We start from the raw sequence: 22300 nt of genomic DNA on the forward strand, positions 1-22300 counted from the left end.
GTTGTCCATTGTTTGATTCACAAGTGTTCTCCTGGGTGATTATAGAGCAAATATCACTTGGTGTGAGGGGAGGTGATATCGTTATGAGACTCAGACAGAGGGAGGGAATTTGGATTCACAAGCTGAGAACTATTCAACCATTAGGGTTGAATGTGGATTTCGACTTGATTTGTTTTCTTTAATTATTATTATTATTTTTATACATTTATTGTATTCACTTATATTTATTTATGTTTATTTTTATTTCTATCTTTATTTATTTTTATTATTTTTATTTTTATTTTCATTTTTATTTTTATTTTTATTTTTATTTTTTATTTATATTTATTTTATTTTTATTTCTATTTATTTTTATTTTTATCTTATTTTCATATTTATATTGATTTTAATTTTAATTTTAATTTTATTATTTATATTTATTATTTTTATTTTTAAGGGAATGTGTGTGTGTGTGTGTGTCAGTTTTCTAAGTGTGTAAATGTGTGTGAGTGTCAGTGTCCCCTTTGTGTAAGTGTGTGTGTGTGTCAGTGTCATCTGTGTGTAACTGTCTGTGTGTGTCAATGTCCTCTGTGTTTAACTATTAAGTATGTATTGTATTTTCATTTTGTGACTTTTATACTTCAGATTAATAGTTCATACACACCTCTTTACATACAAAATATTCACATTATTATGTTGTATTTATTTTAAAAACATTCTTTACAACCTTTAATCAGGCTTGTTCTCCAATATGGGATTCACTTTATTTGGAATTGAAAATCAATTGAAATTACTTTCTTGAGGCCAGGGTACTTAGGAATTGATTTAGACAAACAGAGGTACTTTTCCAAACCTTTTTGAGAAACACTGTTCTATTATCACTTTTTCCTATGCTAGACTGCAGGAATGCTCTCATCAACTCTCTGGAAAGCACTTCTCCATGCTGTCAGACTTCCCCTAGTCCAGTAAATACTTTCTAAAGACATTTTTGTACGGAGAAGCCTACCACTCAACGCAGTAACCAACGCATTTTATCACTTTCACTACAACTTTTGTACAAGTATTTCCCTTTTATTTTTGTTTCCATAAATTGTATGTGTGGTTCAGTGCACCTAGACCTTAGGTTTGTATACTTTGCTTTCTCTTGATAACTTATTTTTCATTATTTGTTATATAAAACTTCCCCAGTATCCTGAATCAATGTTGGTCCACAGCATTTGATCGCTGTATGTAAGTGCAGTACGTAAGTATGTTAGTCTTGAAAGGACTTTTAAAATATTGAAAAATTTGGGCAGACTAGATGGGCCGAATGGTTCTTATCTGCCGTCACATTCTATAGTGTTTATAACCCTGAGAAATATGTTTCCAAAATTATTTTTGATGCTTCTACATTCTAATTCCATTCAAGCCTCTCCAGAAAATAGGGCTGGTAGAGGTGTTTTGGGAAATTTGGGATAAAACAAGATTTTCCCTTTTTTAAGTACAGTTTCTATAAATATTATGTGTTGATCAGTGCACCTGCACATTATATTTGTATACTTTGCTCTTTCTTGAAAACGTATTTTTCATCCACATGTGTTATATTAAACAGTTGCACAATCATGGGGTTTACTTTGTCTGTGTCATGACTTGTTTGTAATGAAAAAAAATGCAATGAAAGGAAGTCTGACTCAGAAGCTGTAGACTGGATTAGAACTCCAGGTACTATATAAATGGGCATGCTCAGCTCTTAGAAAGTCACAGATATTCAGAAACCCTTAAGACAATCTGCTAAGGAAGAAACACAGCAACGGCTGAGCTATGAAGCACTTACTACTGTTGTTACTGTTCTCAGTAACATGCTGCTATGCTTTCCCTGCAGCATCTCAAACAGACAGCGCGGAGAAAGATGCTCAGTTTGCTGAGGTAAGTACATTTATAGAACATGTGCTGGTGTAATTCATCAGCTAGCATTTATATTTATTATTATTTTTTTTATTTTTTTTATTAGCAATTTAATTTTAGTAAAAATACCCATATAAACATTTATATATTTTTTTATCTACGGATTGAAAAAAGGGAAAAATGTTATATCTAAAGGAAAAATGTTGTGAGGATACATTAATAATAATCATGATTAATTATTATTATTTATCTGCAATTTGGAAAAAAATTACCTTTTTTATTTAAAGATATAATGTTTGTTAAAATAACTCTATTCTATTGCTATTTATATTTATAAAACATATTTTCTATAGACTAAACATGTATGGATGGGTGGTTGGATAGACAGTTGGGCAGATGGACAGACAGACAGACAAACAGACAGACAGAATCTGTCTATATGTTTCAAACTAAAATAGTGTAGCGTTGATACTCACAAATGGTATATAAAATACTGCTGGGTGCTACAATCAGTAGATTCCTATATTAACCATGTACATACTTGACAATTTAAGAGAGAGAAGGAGAGTGATAGTGATTCTTCTTGAATATTTTTACAGGATTATTTGAAAAAATTCTACAACCTTGAGACAACCGGTACTCGCCAGGGGAGAAAGAAAAACAGTCCATATGTTGAAAAGATACGCCAAATGCAAGACTTTTTTGGACTGGAAGTGACCGGAAAGCTGGACGCAGACACCATGGAAATGATGCAGCTTCCAAGATGTGGCGTTGCTGACATTGGAGAATTCAATACGTTCCCAGGAAAACCTGTGTGGAAGAAGACAGACTTGACATACAGGTATTCCCAAAGGAAATTCAAGATGTGCAAGTTGCATGGGTGCATAAAGATACAAGATGTACTAAGTCTTATATTTTCTTTGCCAGAATTGTGAATTACACACCAGATATGGTCAATAGAGATGTTGACATTGCCATTCAGAGAGCGTTTAAAGTTTGGAGTGATGTGACACCTTTGACGTTCAGCAGAATTTATGATGCTGTTGCTGATATCGAAATCTCATTTGCTGCGCAAGGTAGTTAACCAAAAATCCGTTAGATGTTGTTTCACAAAAACAATGAATTTTTCTCAACATTGTTAACATTGGAAAATATAAACTATTTTTGAATGTTGTTCAGGGATACTTAAAATAATTATCGATATTTACAAGCAAATTTTTGAAAAGTCTGTTATATATTTCATTGTACCCACTTTGCAATACATCCAAAAGATTCCAAAGTAAATTCATAGATAGAATAAATAATAGTTTAAAATACTAAATGGGTGCAAAATAAAATCAGAAACAAAAAAGATCAATCTCTATGGTATATAGTTGTTTAGTTCTTGGTGTTTTGGGTATCTTCTGATGTTTTGAGGAATTCAAATTTTGTAAAATTCCAACAGAAAAAAACCAAACATGTATATATTTGAATGTACCAACAGTAGCCTATCTAAAACCAGATATTGTAGTTCAAATATGTTGCTGGCTATTATTATAGACTGAGAATATAATTTATGTGCCAAGAGCCCATTCCTACTTTTTCCTACGTTGCTATTCAGATGCAATATATAGGTTGAGCCATGCTGGAGGAATTATATAATTTTAAAATAATTTCATTTAGGCAGAGGAGCTAGAAATAAAACATTTCACACCACATTTAATTTGCCCACACCTTGGCATTTACAAACAATGAGTAACTCATCTTACTTAATAATTTGTAAATTGCTGTTTATAACCTCATCAAAAGTGCTGTAAAACATGTTTAAGTAATAGTTTAACTCATCAAAACATTTTGCTTTTATAATGGCAGTTCATAACGACTTCTACCCTTTTGATGGCCAACACGGAACACTAGCACATGCATTTGCACCCGGAAATGGAATTGGTGGAGACGCACATTTTGATGAAGATGAAATGTGGACATCTGGAAGCAATGGTAAGTCTTTCTCATCTCTGTCCTAGGCAAACATTTTATTATATACATTGCAATGGGTCATGCCTACTTTATCTTATTTATCAATGATATCTAATGGCTTTACTTTCATCAGTATCTATTATATGTTAAAGCAAGCCTAAATAAAATACTTCCATCTTTAAGGTAATAATTAGAACATTGTGTTAGGATCTAAAATACAAGTTATATTATCAATGCTATTTTATCAAGGTTTAGAAATAAGTTTAGTAAATAGAAATACTGCTAGATGTGCCTAAAGGCGGATATGGGAGATATTGATAATGTATTGACTTTTTAAGAATAGTAATACCCTAAACTAAATATTTTCTGGTCTGGTGTTATAATAACTCCTCAGTTGAGAACCTAATTATCACGTGTTTCACAACTGCACTAAGCAGTGTTAAATATACAGTTTGTCTATTACTTTTATGTCGGTCCAGTAATGGCCTTCTTCAATGAGAACATTTTCAAAAAATATATCTAGCGTATAGTATTAATTCAGAAATCACAATGTAAGAATTTACACTGTCCATAAAAAAAAATCAAATCCTGCTTCATTGCTTTACTTCCTTTAAGCCTTATTTTAACAATTGAAATTTTGAAGAAACACACATTTTATTAAAATTGTATTTTTATTTGGTTATTTAGATTCTACCATGTTTAACTAAGCAAAACAAATCTCTTATTTTCACTCCTTTATAAATGGTGGGTTCATTATTTTATATTAAGGTCTATTAATAAAGATATTTAATTGTATCCTATCTATGTGTTTTACTCTGTAAAGGATACAACTTGTTCCTTGTGGCTGCTCATGAATTTGGTCATACACTTGGACTATTCCATTCTAGTGACCCCGGTGCTCTAATGTACCCAACCTATCATTACACCGATCCCAGTGAGTTCCGACTTCCAGAAGATGACCTCAGAGGAATCCAATACCTCTACGGTAAGTCAATTATTTATTATAGGTTTTTTGTATTTTTTAATAAACACTTCACAAGCATACGCGGACGTTGTGAGCTTCAGGGTTGAAAACACACTGACAGAGACTGCTCATTGCTAAACTGATCTGTCAGTTACTACCTAAGGGATCTTAAGGAATACTTGATATGAACATGTTTTAGTTATGCTGTTAAATCCAATCCTATAGATATACAGTAATTAGTTAAGGATTCAATTACAGTTAAAGAAACGTGATAAGATTAGATTTTGAGCATCTTATTGATTTTAATCACAGTTATCTTTTTATAAGTAGCTCCTACGGGCAGTGTAGAGTTTGATAAGAGCTACAAATTATACCATCGATAAAAACTGCACTAAGATTAACTTCTGGTTCTCCATACACTGGATTTCAGAAAATAAATTGTATTCAGACAAATGATCAAAATATTTATAATATTTTGCTTATTTGGAAAGCAACACCATTGTTTGTAATGTTCTAAGATGGTCCAAGAGATCATTTGTGTAATTGTTTAGAACATACACAGTTGAAGAGGTCGTGTTCATAGGAGCTTACAATTTATTTTCATTGCACAGGAGCAAATGAGAAACCAGTTGAACCTACAGAACCTAGCTTGCCATCAAGTTGCAAGAATATAACTTATGATGCAGTGACAACCCTACGCGGAGAGATGTTATTCTTCAAAGAACGGTAAGTTAATTTGTTTGTGAAAAATAAGGAATTTACTGGAAAAAAACTTGAAAACCAGCTATGAAAGTAACCTTAGCATGCATATAATGTAATGTATATCTTACTTTTTATTTATTTTTAAAACAGACACTTTTGGCGTAAAATTCCGCAGTTTTCTGAACTTGAACATCATTTAATCAAGAACATCTGGCCCAACATCCCCAGTGGAATTCAGGCTGCATATGAATATGCAAATAAGGATCGGGTTTTTCTCTTTAAAGGTATATAATATAGAGATAGATAGACAGATAGAAATGATCCATCTTTAAAAAGATTATTTCTTAAAAAACATCGTTCATATGGATGACATCATACATGTGAATTATTTCCTATAATACATCCATATGGCATCATCCCTATGAGTTATGTCCCCTCTCTGCCCACTATTCTACATATGTCTACTTACAAATCAGCTCTTAGGCTGATGCTGGCTCTTTGACTGAGGGTAGAAGCTTCCCCTGTGTATGAACTAACAGTGATGCGTACTCATGTATTACACAGGAACAAAATATTGGGTTCTGAATGGTTTTGAAGTTGAAGACAGCTCTCCTAAGAGTATCTACGAGTTTGGATTTTCACGCACAGTAAAAAAGATTGATGCTGCAGTCCATGATGAAGGAACAAAGAAGACATATTTCTTCGTGGGTGATAAATTTTGGAGGTAAGGCTGACAAACAAACTATTTTTATAATCGTTACATTTTTCAAGTTATAGGTTTGAATAACAAATATCAAAACAATGCATGCTATAGTGTCCTAGTGCATGTTTAGTTTATTTCCTCCCCCACTTTTACTTACCTTTTCTCTGTAACTGAGACTCCCCCAGCACTGACACCCATTCCTCCTCTCGCAACTTACCAAAGATCACAGAGGAGCACCGTTGTGGACTGATGGAGAATTCATTTCTTTCCTTTGAGCTGCAACGTCATGTGACCGAGTTAAACTCTGTCACTGTAGAGCAAGCGCCTCTAGTGGCTATCTGGAAAACAGTCACCAGTGATGTGTTTACATTGCAGGGTTAGAGCTACAGGGTGACGGCACCCAGGCCTCTTAATAGAGATTAAGTGGTCCGGGTGTCTTTAGTGGTCCTGTAAACACCAGACACATAATTATACTGAGCTACATGCACACACACACACACTCACACATACCATTACACATTACTATAAAAAAAAAAAATTGTGTTTTTGGTGGGTGGAATTTGCAATGTATGTATAAACATAGGAAACAACCGAGACTAATTTCAAACTATATTTATTCTTTTTTTAGTTATGATGAAAAGAAACAAAGTATGGACAGCGATTCACCTAAAAAAATAACCGAAGGTTTCCATGGTGTTGGAAACAAAGTCCATGCAGCTTTTCAGACGAATGGTGAGTAGATACATTGTATACTGTATATAAGGCCCCAGGCTGTATATGAAGCAGTATTGCTGGCTTCTGGTTACAAGCAGTAGTCTCTGTCTGGTAGAAAGGAAACCACATGATACGCAGGGCTCGAGTCCTGCAGGAACGCATGGGAACGGCGTTCCTGCACTTTTTCCAAAGCAGGAACGCCGTTCCCGTTCCCAGTCCTGCAGGACCTGCCCTGCTAACTGCACACAGGGGCCATCACACGCGGTGTTTTTCTCCAGCTCTAACTCTCGCGAGACCCGCGGGAGTTAGAGCTGGAGAAGAACACCGCGTGTGATGGCCCCTGTGTGCAGCGGCTGCTTCCCTCCACCGGACCACCAGGCGATCTCCCCCCTCCCTGACAAGGTAAGAAGCAGGGAGGGGGGAATAAAGTAAAAAAAAAACACATAAAGGTTAAAAAGCAAATGCATCCCCCCCATTATCCAGCACACACACACACATCATCCAGCACACACACACACATAATCCAGCACACACACACAAACACATAATCCAGCACACACACACACACATAATCCAGCACACACACACACACATAATCCAGCACACACACACATAATCCAGCACACACATAATCCAGCACACACACATAATCCAGCACACACACACATAATCCAGCACACACACACACATAATCCAGCACACACACACATAATCCAGCACACACACACACATAATCCAGCACACACAGACACACATAATCCAGCACACACACACACACACACATAATCCAGCACACACACATAATCCAGCACACACACACACACATCATCCAGCACACACACACACATAATCCAGCACACACACACACACATCATCCAGCACACACACACATAATCCAGCACACACACACACACATCATCCAGTGCACACACACACATCATCCAGCACACAAACACACACACTTGATCCAGCTCACACACACACACATCATCCAGCACACACACACACACACACACACTTCATTAAGCACACACACACACTTCATCCAGCACACACACACACAATCATCCAGCACCCACACACACACACACATAATCCAGCACACACACACTGCATTCATTATACACAATCTGCACTTACTACAAACACACTACATTCATTATACACACTCTGCACTCATTACAAACACACTACATTCACTAAACACACTCTGAATTCATTATACACACTCTGCACTCACTACAAACATACTACATTCACTACACACACTGCATTCATTATACACACTCTGCACTCACTACAAACACACTAAATTCACTGTACACACTGCACTCACTACACACTACATTCACTATACACACTCTGCATTCATTATACACACTCTGCATTCACTACACACACACTACATACACTGCATTCATTATACACACTGCATTCATTATACACACTCTGCATTCATTATATACACTCTGCATTCATTATACACACTCTGCACTCACTACACACTACATTCACTATACACACTCTGCATTCACTACAAACACACTACATACACTGCATTCATTATACACACTCTGCATTCACTACACACTACATTCACTATACACACTCTGCATTCATTATATACACTCTGCATTCATTATACACATTCTGCACTCACTACACATTACATTCACTATACACACTCTGAATTCACTACAAACACACTACATACACTGCATTCATTATACATACTCTGCATTCACTACACACTACATTCACTATACACACTCTGCATTCACTATACACACTCTGCATTCACTACAAACACACTACATACACTGCATTCATTATACACACTCTGCACTCACTACAAACACACTGCATTCATTATACACACTTTGCACTCAGTACAAATACACTGCATTCATTATACACACTCTGCACTCACTACAAACACACTACATTTATTATTCACACTGCACTCACTAAAAAAACACTCTACACTCACTACAAACACACTGCATTCATTATACACACTCTGCACTCACTACAAACACACTACATTCATTATACACACTCTGCACTCACTACAAACACACTACATTCACTATACACACTTTGCACTCACTACACACTATATTCATTATACACACTGCACTCACTACACACACACTACATTCATTATACACATTCTGCACTCACTACAAACACACTACATTTATTATACACACTGCACTCACTACAACCACTTCATTATACACACTCTGCTTTCACCACAAACACACTACATTTATTATACACAATCCGCACTCACTACAAACACACTGCATTCATTATACACACTCTACACTTACTACAAACACACTACATTCATTATACACACTCTACACTTACTACAAACACACTACATTCATTATACACACACTGCACTCACAACAAACACACTACATTCATTATACACACTCTGCACTCACTACAAACACACTAAATTTATTATACACACTGCACTCACTACAAACACACTACATTCATTATACACACTGCACTCACTACAAACACACTACATTCATTATACACACCCTGCACTATATGCATAGGAGTGTAATTTTTTTTTTAAGGGCGGGGAGGCGGAATCTTGGGTGAGTTCCCACACTTTTTTCCCCAGGACTTGACCCCTGATGATACGTCAAAACGTAAGACATTTGCATTCACTGTTTAAACTAGTAATGGACAACCTTGGTGATGCTGACTTTGATGGACTCAATGGACTCAATCTCTGCTCCTATAATTAGCTAAGTCGCTGGACTGAAAACTCTAGCAGGGTTATTGAAAAAGTGAATGTAAAGTGTATTTCCAAACATTTTAAAAGCACTTTAAATTTCTATTAGTTCACACTTTAGTGAATAAACCTGCCAGTTTTTACAAATATTTGAGGATATATAAATTAATAATATTTTGTTTTTTTAGGACTGCTGTATTTGTTTAATGGACACCGTCAGTATGAATACAGCACATCAAAAAATAGAGTCACTCATCTTCTGAAGTACTCCAGCTGGCTGAACTGTTAGACCCAAAGCAGAAAACAGCAACCTAAGTCCAATATTTACACAGCAACTGGTTTTATACATGTCCTTCGTTTTCTGTTATTTATATTGTGTTCTCTATTTAATTATATAACAGCTATTTTGTATCATAGATTTTAAAGAATAAAATTTGTATTTGGATTTCTATGTGTTTTATTTGACTTTACCAATGATTGATTGGCAGAGTTTGATCTCCTGAAATGCTCTTATCTCCAAACCAAAACCAATATTTTTATAATCACGGTATATTTTTACACTCATCCTGTAGAAATTCACAAACCAAGGTATGAACACACTTAGAAATAAGATATACACAACCTAATAGTATCAAAATTACAAAAAAACTAACCGTGGACGTGTAATTGAATGATTTATATATATCTGAGAAGTATCAAACAAATAAAATTAAGGGGATCCACTGCATCCCAGAATTTTTAATATAAAATTTTGTATCCTCTATAGTGTTTGTGAGGACTGAGAATTTAAGATTAAAATCCACACACGGTATTTCGCTGTAACCGAGCGTCTTTATGTCAGCCACTCATTGTAATAATCATTGTCTAATAATCATTGTCTTCCCACATGTCACTCAACATAGGAAAACAGAGAGAGAAACAATGTTTCTGTTTTAACTCCTTCAATACAATGTGTGCCTTAGCTGTGCCAGGACTAAACTGTGATGCCAATTGCTAAATCCGATAATACACATTAACCGAAAAGAGAGCATAACATAATGAAAAAATTAAGACAAGTTACAGGTGTTTTGTCCAAATACATTTTTTTCACTAGTATTGATATATTGTAGGATTTATTTACTGCCTGAGTGAAAACAACAAACGAATTTTGATGGAATGAACAGCCATCAAACAAATAATTAAATACTAACAAAACAAACAAAGAACAAACAAACTGCTTGGCACGTATAATGAGTGCATCCAAACAAATACCCTTAGCATGTCGTATGCCGAAAATCGGAGTATTTAGCACTAGTAACTGTTTCATTTATTGGGAATGATGACACCTTGTAGTTCTGTGAGTAACTGCAACAAAAGATTTGGTTAAATCAGCAACAGAAAGCGTGATGGTACTCTACATTTTTGGAAATTATTACCTGCACAACACAGCATTTTACTCAGAGCAAGTTACTGCCAGGGCCGGATTAACGTAGGGGCTGATGGAGCTGCAGCTCCAGGCCCAGGCCCATGGAATAGGCCCATTTAAAAAAAAACTTTTTTTTTTTTTACTTTTTACACACTACTCTTCTACTCTTAGGTTTGCCACCTGACTGGTATTTTAAGGCACAGCCAGTATTTGAGGCTGCCTGGCCGTGACGGTATTGCAGTAATACCGGCAATACAAAAGCAAATATTTTTCTCAGTATAAACTGAGATTACTCTGCAATACCAGCACCAGCCAGTAGGGGTCACTGTGTATGGAGAGAGGCAGGGATAGGAAGTTACAGCATCTCTCTGCCTCTCTCTACTCACTGATCCGCGGGGGAGCAGCTACACAGCACAGAGAGCCCAGACAGGAGCGCCCAGCCTGCAGAGACAGACTACAGCTCAGGTATGTGAAGGATGGGGGGGGGCAGCAGGGAGACATGGGGACACTGAGACACTAGGGGACACATGGGGACACATACACTAGGGGACACTGTGATACATGGGAACAATATGTGAGACATAGGGAGACACATTGGGACATGGAGACACTAGGGACACGGTGTCTCGATGTCTCCCAGACAGTGTCCCCATGGCTCCCAGTGTCCCCTAATCTGCCAGTGTTTGTGTCCCCAAATGTCTGTGTTCCCATATCTATGTCCATAAGTGCACCCATGTCTGCCAGTGTCCCCAAGCCTCCCAGCCAGTGTCCCTAGTGTCTGTGTCCCCATGTCTCCCAGTGTCCCCTAGTCTCCCAGTGTCTGTGTTCCTATGTCCCTCAGTGTCCCTAGTGTCTTAGTTTCCTCAAACGTCTGTGTCCCCAAGTCCCCAAGGACTCATGTCTGTTTCCCTAGTGTCTGTGACACCATTTCTCCCAGTGTCCCCAAATGTCTCTGTGTCCCCATGTCTCCCAGTGTCCCCATGTCTGTATTCACAAATGCCTCCATGTCTCCCAGTGTCCCCAAGTGTCTGTGTCCCCATGGCTCTGAGTGTCCCCTAATATCCTATTGACACTGGGCACACTGAGACATGGGGACACAGACACTGGGAGACTAGGGGACTGGGCGACATGGGGACACTGACACTGTGATACATAGGGAAACTGATGCCAGGCTGGCCTTGCAATTCTTTGGACAGACATGCCCCGTTTTTGGCAGTTCTGGTCACGTGATTCGTGTCAGTAGCCACCCTTTTACCCCGCCCATTGACTTCCTGCTTCACTGGACACTGCTGTTAAGGGTTATGGATTTACTTGAAAGATGAAAGCATGCATTAGATAAAGAGATTAGCATAGAGTATGTGTTTTCTTATAGCTGCATCCTTTGAGTTTCCCTCCAGCACCATCTCCATCAGATACATGACGCTTGAGAGGTATGACTGTTTTAGTGTTTTTTGTCGATAAGATTCTGTAATTAGGCCCCATCATAATTGTCAGCACCAGGCCCACTGGGCTCTTAATCTGGCCCTGGTTACTGCCCTTTAATCACAAGGTTGAAACCTTTTAAATTTAACATATTGGAATAGCTACATACTGAGAAAAAAAACTATGGGCTTGTTTCCATACTTGTTCACTGGAAACCGATAAAGCTGTGCAATATAGGACAGAGAGAGGTAGGACCTCCAATTAAATAGTATCAAAGACAATTTATTAAAAATAAATGGTTAAAAACTCTTACTTTGCGAGTGGTGGGTTATGCTAACATAGCTACCCACATAAAAGCATGTAAACAGCAAATACAAAATCACTTCCTGGTTTCGTCCGTCCCGATCACGTGATAACTTCCGGGTCCGCCTCTCTCGTGACGTATGTGTGACGCGTTTCGCCCGCCTCCACAGGCTTCCTCTGACAATGTCACTGGTGTCCAGCCCTGTCTTTTAAGTGTCTCACTCCTCCCCCTCTGTTATTTCATTGGTCCGGGGGCGTGGTTTCCTCGGAAAGGCTGGTATTATACATCTAATGGATTTTAAATCTAAAGTCCAGCTTGCTCATACATGTGTAATTTTCAATCAGGTAACCAACGTTAAAGGGCTAGTATCCAACCTCTTATTGCACATAATTACTTATACAGAGTGTCATGTATAGATTTGTCCTTATATTAAGGCTACATTGATACAAAAATATTAAAAATCTTATCATAAAATACAGGGTGAATAAAATGTACAGCTTGTATGGGCAGGAACTTCACCTAGAAATCTAAATGTAGAAAACTGTATAATAGTTATAAGGGATATTTCTATATTGTAATAATAAGAAAATCAATGTTGCTAAATTAGTAAGATCTGTACTGAAACCTTCTTCAAGAAGGTAGATGTCAACAGTTTTATTTTTTATGATAGCTGCCACTATGGTCCCTGGTTGGATAACATCCCCAAAGGACAAATGATGAGGATTAAGAGAAACTGCACCAATACAGACTCTTATGAATCCCAGGTACACAAGCTAATGAATGACTTTACAGTCAAAAACTATCCAAAAGCAGTACTGGACAAGGCATATAAAGAAACAAGCACTGTAAGTAGGGAAGATCTTCTAAAGAATGATAAAAAGCAAACCAAAGGGGGAGAAAATAAGACTAATGAGGTCCCACTTATTTTCGACTACTCAGGGAAAAATAAAGAATTGAAGAGAATTGTAAATAAGTATTGGTTTATTTTACAGGAGGATCCTCTTTTAGATCAAATAGTCCCTAAAAATCCTAGGATCATATACAGAGGGACACCCAGTATTAAAAATCATCTCGTGAGAAGTAGCTTTAAACAGGGTAATCGTATTAAAACCTTTCTAAATCAAGACGTGTTTTTTTTTCAATGCGGATACTGTCTAGCTTGCAGGACCACAGGAGCCTCGAAACATGTGAAAAAAGAATTAAGAGGGGGAAACACAAAACAGACATATCAAATCAAACAGTTAATAACGTGTCAAACCACCAATTGTGTCTATGTTCTCACATGTCCATGCAACATGCATTATGTGGGGAAAACCACTAGACAGATACATATCCGCATTGAGGAACATCTACGTAACATCAAAAGGGGCTTCAAGGAGCACCCTTTGTCTTCGCACTTCATACACAAGCATCAAGGAGACGTTACCAAACTCCAGTTTATTGGGATTGAAAGAGTTAATAGGAATTGGAGGGGGAGAATTTGGATAACAAACTAGCAAAACAAGAGATGAGGTGGGTGTTTAAGTTGAAGTCGTTATTCCCTAGAGGTCTAAATGGGGATTTTGAGATCTGCCATTTCCTTTAATGGACAATTAAATCTTAAAGCCTGTTGTGTATTTTTATTATGATGTCTAACCTTTTTTTCTTTTTTCTCTAGAGGAGAAGCTGTTAATATTTGTATGACAGTTAGATGTGTGCATAATGTATACCTCTTAGGAATAGAGTTTGAAATTGGATGAATTACACCTAAGCGTATCCATTTCTGCTATTTCTATAGCACTCCTCTAGTATTAATATTATTTGAAAAGATATAATATGAAATGTGAATGCATCTATGTAATTTTTTTCTCCAAGATATGTAGTTTAGCAGGACTTCTCCCATTGATCTGAAGTGACTAGAGTTGGGATCTATTACTCTCTTGGGATAGATAAATATAGACCCTCATATTATATTGGGTCACTTATTGGTATGTAATAATAATGTGTGATAGTTTGGAGGTGAATACCCCTTTAAATTATGTAATTTAGCAACATTGATTTTCTTATTATTACAATATAGAAATATCCCTTATAACTATTATACAGTTTTCTACATTTAGATTTCCAGGTGAAGTTCCTGCCCATACAAGCTGTATATTTTATTTATCCTGTATTTTATGATAAGATTTTTAATATTTTTGTATCAATGTAGCCTTAATATAAGGACAAATCTATACATGACACTCTGTATAAGTAATTATGTGCAATAAGAGGTTGGATACTAGCCCTTTAACGTTGGTTACCTGATTGAAAATTACACATGTATGAGCAAGCTGGACTTTAGATTTAAAATCCATTAGATGTATAATACCAGCCTTTCCGAGGAAACCACGCCCCCGGACCAATGAAATAACAGAGGGGGAGGAGTGAGACACTTAAAAGACAGGGCTGGACACCAGTGACGTTGTCAGAGGAAGCCTGTGGAGGCGGGCGAAACGTGTCACACATACGTCACGAGAGAGGCGGACCCGGAAGTGATCACGTGATCGGGACGGACGAAACCAGGAAGTGATTTTGTATTTGCTGTTTACATGCTTTTATGTGGGTGGCTATGTTAGCATAATCCACCACTCGCAAAGTAAGAGCTTTTAACCATTTATTTTTAATAAATTGTCTTTGATACTATTCAATTGGAGGTCCTGCCTCTCTCTGTCCTATATTGCACAGCTTTATCGGTTTCCAGTGAGCTTGGCGCTTAATCAGTGTGGGAATCTTCCCTCTCAAGTGGAGCATTGCAAACCCAGAGCCTGGGGTGATAGGGCTCTGGTAAATATCAGTTTAGCGCGCTTTTTTTGGTAAATATCTGTTCTTTAATCTGTGTGTACTTCTGTATCACTGGTTTGGAGTGCTGCCATACTGTATGCTTTATATCCTATAGCGCTGACACCCTGTTGGTTCTTGTTTCCATACTTGTTGTTAAAATGCAGACATAAAACATTGTAAGGTCCAACAGTCACCAGATCGCTGCGGCAAAAAATTGCCACGGTTAACACGTATGTGTAATGTTTGTGTAGTTCTCACGTCCTTCTACAGTGATATCCACCATCACTTATTGTTTACCATTTCGCAGTTTGGATGTTTATCAATAAAAAAAAAAACATTTTCCAATTATTTGCTATAAGACATTAACAGGACATAATAAAAGGTCCGTTCAGTGCAGGCACACTTTATCTGGGATTGTTTTATTAAGCTGCCTGTAGTGTTTGCATACACCTGACAAACCAAATTCCACACTTATTTAATGAAAACCTACACAATGCTAATAAATAAATCTTAGTGTTTCACTGCAGGGGCATGATGTATACTCCAAAACTGCTTCATTAAGGTAAAGTTGCTTTGGTGCTTATAGTGTCCTTTTAATGGTAGTTCCATGGATACATTCTGACATACTGTTCAGCTTTTTTTGTTGTTCACAGTTTTTGACCTGGGGTCATATCTCTGGAGGAGTTAATGAAAGAAGCATAGCTATAAAGATAATGTTTTATAACTGCGGATATGTGACACACCATAAACTGATGACAAAGACAACATAGCTTCTTTAGATTAATCGTAAAAAAATGACAATGTTTGCTTTAAATCATAAACGAGGAGTAAATTATAGTATCGCTGTGCTGTGGCATGAAGTTGTAGTGACTTCCTTGGTGACTCACATGTCTTATCTGGAACAATAGAACTTTGGCATTAGAACAACACAACACGTTGATTTCTTCGATTTTTAATGCAGTTCTCACTGACGTCCCATCAAACTAAAAGATGAAGTTCACTAACTGGCTCACAACTTTGATGTGAGGGAAATTAACAAAAAATGTTCTGATTAGACCACAGGTGCTTCATGGAAACCACAATGTAATCCAGTATTTTGTAAAGGTTGTGGTTTCACGCATTTAACAAAAACAAAAAACCTTTTAATAATGTAGACCCAGTAAGAGCAGACATCGCAGGGTTATTCAGAGAATTGCTCAGAATTCATACTGAAATCGAAATGTAATAGCTGTACTGAATACATTCTTTAAGCCAGATATGCTTCCATTTTGGCTACTTTAACCTTAAATTTCAAATTCACTTTGAATTCACTATTCCTGATAATACTCACTTTAGTTAATAACCCCATAGCTCTAGGCTAGTGATGTCACACCAAACTGCCCTTTCAGGGACACAAGACTCAGCAGCACAATGCTCTACCTCCTGTAGTACTAACAGAAAAACTAATGTCACCCTAACAATGAAAAAAAAGATAATTGTCTCTCCCTAACTTCATTTAATAAATATAAAACAAAATATGGGGTTTATTGACCCCATAATGTGACAATGTAATTTTTTTATGTTTGGTTTTCCTTTTGTTATGTCTATTGTCTCCAACTTTGCCTTTTGTGTTTATTTATATGTATTATCATTCCATTCTTGTGCCAGATCTCAATACATGGGCTCAGCCATTTTGGTTTCCCCCGTCCATAATGTCTGCTGTTTTCCCTACTCTAGGATGGATTTTATTGATGGATTGTAGGTAAATTAAACTGGCAACCAAAACAGGGACACTGTAGTCTATTCCATCTCATTGACTTGGTTATAGTGCCCGGAGTACCCTGGCACTGTCCCACCATTCAGTATTAAGCTATTTTTGAGTAGTTGAGCACTGAATGAGGGTCTCTGATTTCCTGTAACTCTGCCCCCTTTGGAGATGTGGCTACGGGAGAGATTACACACTTCCTTCTAGCTGTAACGATTCATACCTCAATAGGTGCTGTGATAGGTTGAATGTGGTCAACTTACACTCTGTCATGTTGCCCAACAGGCACCTCAATGTGACTGCACCAGATCAGTGCAGTCACACTATTGCGGTGCCCGATCAGCACTGCGATGTGACCACATCTGATCAGTGCAGTCACACTATTGCGGTGCCCGATCAGCACTGCGATGTGACCGCACCTGATCAGTGCAGTCACACCATCACGGTGGCCGATCGGCACAGCGATGTGTCCGCATCTGATCACTGCGGTCACACTAAAGAAGGGAGAGCTTACTCACCTTACCTCCAGCGCCTCTCCCTCTGTGCAGCTCCTAACACAGCAACCGGGTCCAGCATTAGCAAGGACCCAAATTAGCCATTGGCAGGGTTTACTGGGTTATTTAAACTCAAACCTGCAGTTGTTCAGTGCCCGGTCGTGGTTTCCATCCTGTTGGTTATCCGAGAGCGCGTTCCTGATTCTGTTTCTTGGCTTGGCTTGACTTCCCGTATTTCTGGTATCCCTGACCCTTTGGCTTTGTTCTTATCGTATTTTTTCCTTTCTGTATTCCTGACCTTGGCTCGTGTCTGGTTATTCTATTACATTAAATCCGGCCATTATAAGGACCGTCAATACGTTGTTACTGTTTGTTATTTTTGTCAGTATTTGATTTAGTTCTGCGTGTTGGGCCACTGGTTTGTCCTGACACACTCTCAGCCAATCATAGCTGTCAATTGCTGCTCAGGCTAATGCTTCCTTGTTAGCCCCAGCAGCAAAGAGAGGATAAGCTGCTGGGAACACGTGTATAGCAGGGACGTTTTAGCCGCAAGGCTAACAAGGCATTTGCCTTGGGCGGCATTTTACAGGGGGCGGCAAAAAAAGCCGCCCCCAAATGCCCAGGGCAAATGTCTTGTTAGCCTTGCGGCTAACAGACATGCTGGGCTTGCTTCTGGGCGGGCGGCGCTGGCGAGGCCTAGGGCAGCACAAAACCAGGATACACCACTGGTGTATAGCATTAAAATATAAAACATGGTTTTGCACCGAATGGAAGGATGGCAGCAGGAGACTCCAGACACTGTAGCCACATCAATGAGATAAAGCAGTTACAATGTCCTTTAAGCTCCACCCATTGTCTAGTTTTGTCAACTTGCCTGTTATACACAAGAAAAAGTAGTCCCTATGTTTATTCAGGAAAACTAGAGCGCTCAGGAAAAAAATAATAATAGGGTTAAGACACAGGGAGCCATTTGAAAGCAGATTAGATAATATGTATTTCTGGTGACAGATTCACTTATACATACAAATTAAACAGTTAATAATTATAATAACCTGCGGGTGATGTCCCCCAGCCCTAGCCACCCTCTATTAATGATCCTACCTCCCTCCTCATTTCCAATTGTTAATAGTGAAAGGGGCCCAAATATTCTAGACATATTAAATAACAGGTAAAACTTGTTATATAGTTTCCTGACAAAGTTCTGATTGAAAATCTTTTTTCTGCCATACAAATGGACCCACAAATCATCACATGCCATCACTAGTGCTTCAATATCACGTCCTGGGGGAGAGAATAAAAAAAACATCAGTTCCAGAAAATCAACAGTTCTCTATTAAACTGGAATAGGATAGAGTAGAAATTCCAATATTCAAAGAGAATAATAGATAAAATATGTTCTAATAATAATAATAATAATAATACTAATAATAATAATAATAATAATAATAATAATAATACAAATGATTGTATAATAATATGTACTTGTTATTATGGACTGTTGAATTTATTTATAACTGACGCTGTCAGTATGGATTTTTCATAGTCCATTATAATATACCTGCTCAACAGCTGTTGAATTATAAAAAATAAAAATTGAAAGTAGTAATTTTAATCACGCATTTGCAAAGCAACAGTCTTATAAAAATTTGGTATTTTGTGTTATTTAACTTGTGTTAGGAATGTAACCATAACAGTTACTTGTTTATCATCGTATTGTCCCCATCAATAATTAATTTGTAGATTTTGATCTCCTAAAATGACCTTCTCAGAGTCAGTTCAATGTCAGTATTTGATTGTATAATCACTCTATATTTATAATATTTATTAGGCATCACATTATATACTATGGGTGGACCCAATGTTTGGCAGATACCCATATAGTGTTTTCAGTATAACAGAATTAGCACAATACAACAGATAAATCTATGAATTGCTCATAAACACAATTTAACTACTGTTGATTAGTGACATCTAGTGGTACTATGAGTAATTGCAACAAATGGTGTTAAAGGGATCCTATAGTGCCAGGAAATCAAAGCCGTTCTCCTGGCACTATAGGGTTAACAGGTCACCGCCCTCCCTATTCAATGCTTTCCTAAGGGGTAAAAAAATCTGACACAGGAGGTCCATGAGGACGTCCATCAGATAACAGAACAAAAGTCTGTTTGGATTCCGGAAGCCCTCTAGTGGCTGTCAGGTAGACAGCAACTGTGGACAGACTTAGAGCTGCAATGTAAAAAAAGGTCACAGCACCCAGACCACTTCAATGAGCTGAAGTGGTCTGGGTGCCTACAGTGTCCCTTTAAAGCAATAATAGTGGAATTCAGTGAGCAAACTTTGTTGTCTAAAGATAATAATTTTTTTGTGGACCCGGGACATACTTGAAAACGAGAGAAATCTCAATGTATCCTTCCTGGTAAAATATTTTATAAATAAATACTGAATAGTTTTTTTTTTTAAACTGGAGCAAGTTACTGCTTTTTGATCCATGAGAAAACTATGTATGTTAAACATATAGAATATCTATATATAGACAAATCAGCATAGTTTTGTGTTTTCTAGGTTCTCTTTACTAGAAATTCAGATTTTGGGACTTTTTAATTGTATGGCAACTTTTTTAGAATTTTGACATTATTTTGATGAAAATTAGTTGTTGTACGTGCTTTCCGGTCTTTTTCATTCCCATAAAAACCAGTGGGACAGAAATAAAAATAAAATCTCATTCAATGTCTACTGCTAGACATGGTCAATGCCTTACAGGTAATGCTGCCCCCTAGGCTTGTACTCGCTCTGTGTACATGTAATTTGTGTACCTGTTTCAGATTAATACTTTCAAAGTAGCAGACGACATTGACTTTTGCTAGGAAGTTGTATTACTCCCAAAAACTCAAGGGCAAACAAATTGGGTTCTAATGGAAAAAATAACTAACAGTGATCGAAAGTTAGTCACAAATGGAATGCAGAGGTCATGAGAATGTTCCTCCTCAAAATTAAGCAAATTGATCGAGCTTAAAGGACCACTATAGTGCCAGGAAAACATACTTGTTTTCCTGGCACTATAGTGCCCTGAGGGTGCCCCCACCCTTAGGGTCCCCCTCCCGCCCGGCTTTGGAAAGGGGAAAAGGGGTAAAACTTACCTTTTTCCAGCGCCGGGCGGGGAGCTCTCTGCCTCCGATCCTCCTCCGTTCCACCCCGTCGGCTGAATGCGCACGCGCGGCAAGAGCTGCGTACGCATTCAGCCGGTCGCATAGGAAAGCATTTACGATGCTTTCCTATGGACGCTTGCGTGCTCTCACTGTGATTTTCACAGTGAGAATCACGCAAGCGCCTCTAGCGGCTGTCAGTGAGACAGCCACTAGAGGATTTGGGGGAAGGCTTAACCCATTTATAAACATAGCAGTTTCTCTGAAACTGCTATGTTTATAAAGAAATGGGTTAACCCTAGAAGGACCTGGCACCCAGACCACTTCATTAAGCTGAAGTGGTCTGGGTGCCTAGAGTGGTCCTTTAATAAATAAACCTCTTTTCTTCCACCTCAAACTCAACAAACAGTAATTATAAGTACGGTCAGAAGGTCTCTGAGTCCTAATATAGTGAACCTACACACTCCTACCCCACTCCTACCCCATAGAGAACTTGGTGGTTTCCAAATCTCCTGTTCCCAAGTCTACAGAATATATCCACTCCCTAGTTTGTGGTGGAGCTAAGCCCTTGGTCAAGTATCATAGTAGATCTGCTCTTCTGTACAAGGCAGTGCTGAAGCGCTTAGTTCTAAAAAGTATTAGCTGATAAGTCTTCCATAATGTTTTCTCAACAAATAGAAATGTGAAAATAGAATTTCGCAGTAATGCATTGTCATTAAGGCCCTTGAATTCGCTGAAATAGAATAATATGATTAAAAGTGGAGCGCTTAGCAGATTACACTTATTTTTTAATTATAATATCTGGAGCAATTGGTAATGGGATCTGATGATGTAGGATTGGGAAGAGTCACATATTTTAATAAATAATCAATAAATTCAGGGTTCCACCAGGATGCACGTTCACAAATTATCCTTCATGAGCTTTCATGCAAGTGAATAATAATTTGACATAGTATTTGCCCACTGGGGTCTTTATCAGCCAGTAGGCAAATAGTTATTTGGTCTGCATTTTCAGCATCCCTGTGGCATTCAGTCCGGCTAAAATTGCATGAAGTATATCAGATTGTGCAGTCCGAATGGTCCCGTATGCAGCTGAATAGTTTTGCTCCAATTGGTACAGTGCCATATGGACCTGAATATGCCCGTCTATGTATGTGTGTGTGTTATACTACACAGATATACGGGTGGCACGAGTAACCATCGGTAGAAAAATACAGGCTCACACACTCTACCTACATTAGATATTCTGTATATTGGCATGTGTAAATGCAGACATGATAAACTATGTATGGGTGGCACAGAGACATGTCCAGGCCTAAGAAA

General features: G+C 37.8%; 1 protein-coding gene across 1 annotated transcript; it reads left to right on the forward strand.

The window, feature by feature from the left end:
- Window positions 1-1730: 1730 nt before the first annotated feature.
- LOC134598897 (matrix metalloproteinase-18-like) lies at window positions 1731-10090 on the forward strand. The gene is made up of 10 exons (XM_063444925.1): window positions 1731-1884; window positions 2463-2704; window positions 2791-2939; window positions 3715-3840; window positions 4643-4804; window positions 5395-5509; window positions 5636-5769; window positions 6050-6209; window positions 6817-6920; window positions 9852-10090. Exons 1-10 carry the CDS (start codon window positions 1780-1782, stop codon window positions 9950-9952), a joined length of 1398 nt encoding a protein of 465 aa, XP_063300995.1. The 5' UTR covers window positions 1731-1779; the 3' UTR covers window positions 9953-10090.
- The last annotated feature ends 12210 nt before the right edge of the window (window positions 10091-22300 follow it).

The sequence above is a fragment of the Pelobates fuscus genome, chromosome 1, assembly GCF_036172605.1.
Source record: "Pelobates fuscus isolate aPelFus1 chromosome 1, aPelFus1.pri, whole genome shotgun sequence".
NCBI lineage: Eukaryota > Metazoa > Chordata > Amphibia > Anura > Pelobatidae > Pelobates > Pelobates fuscus.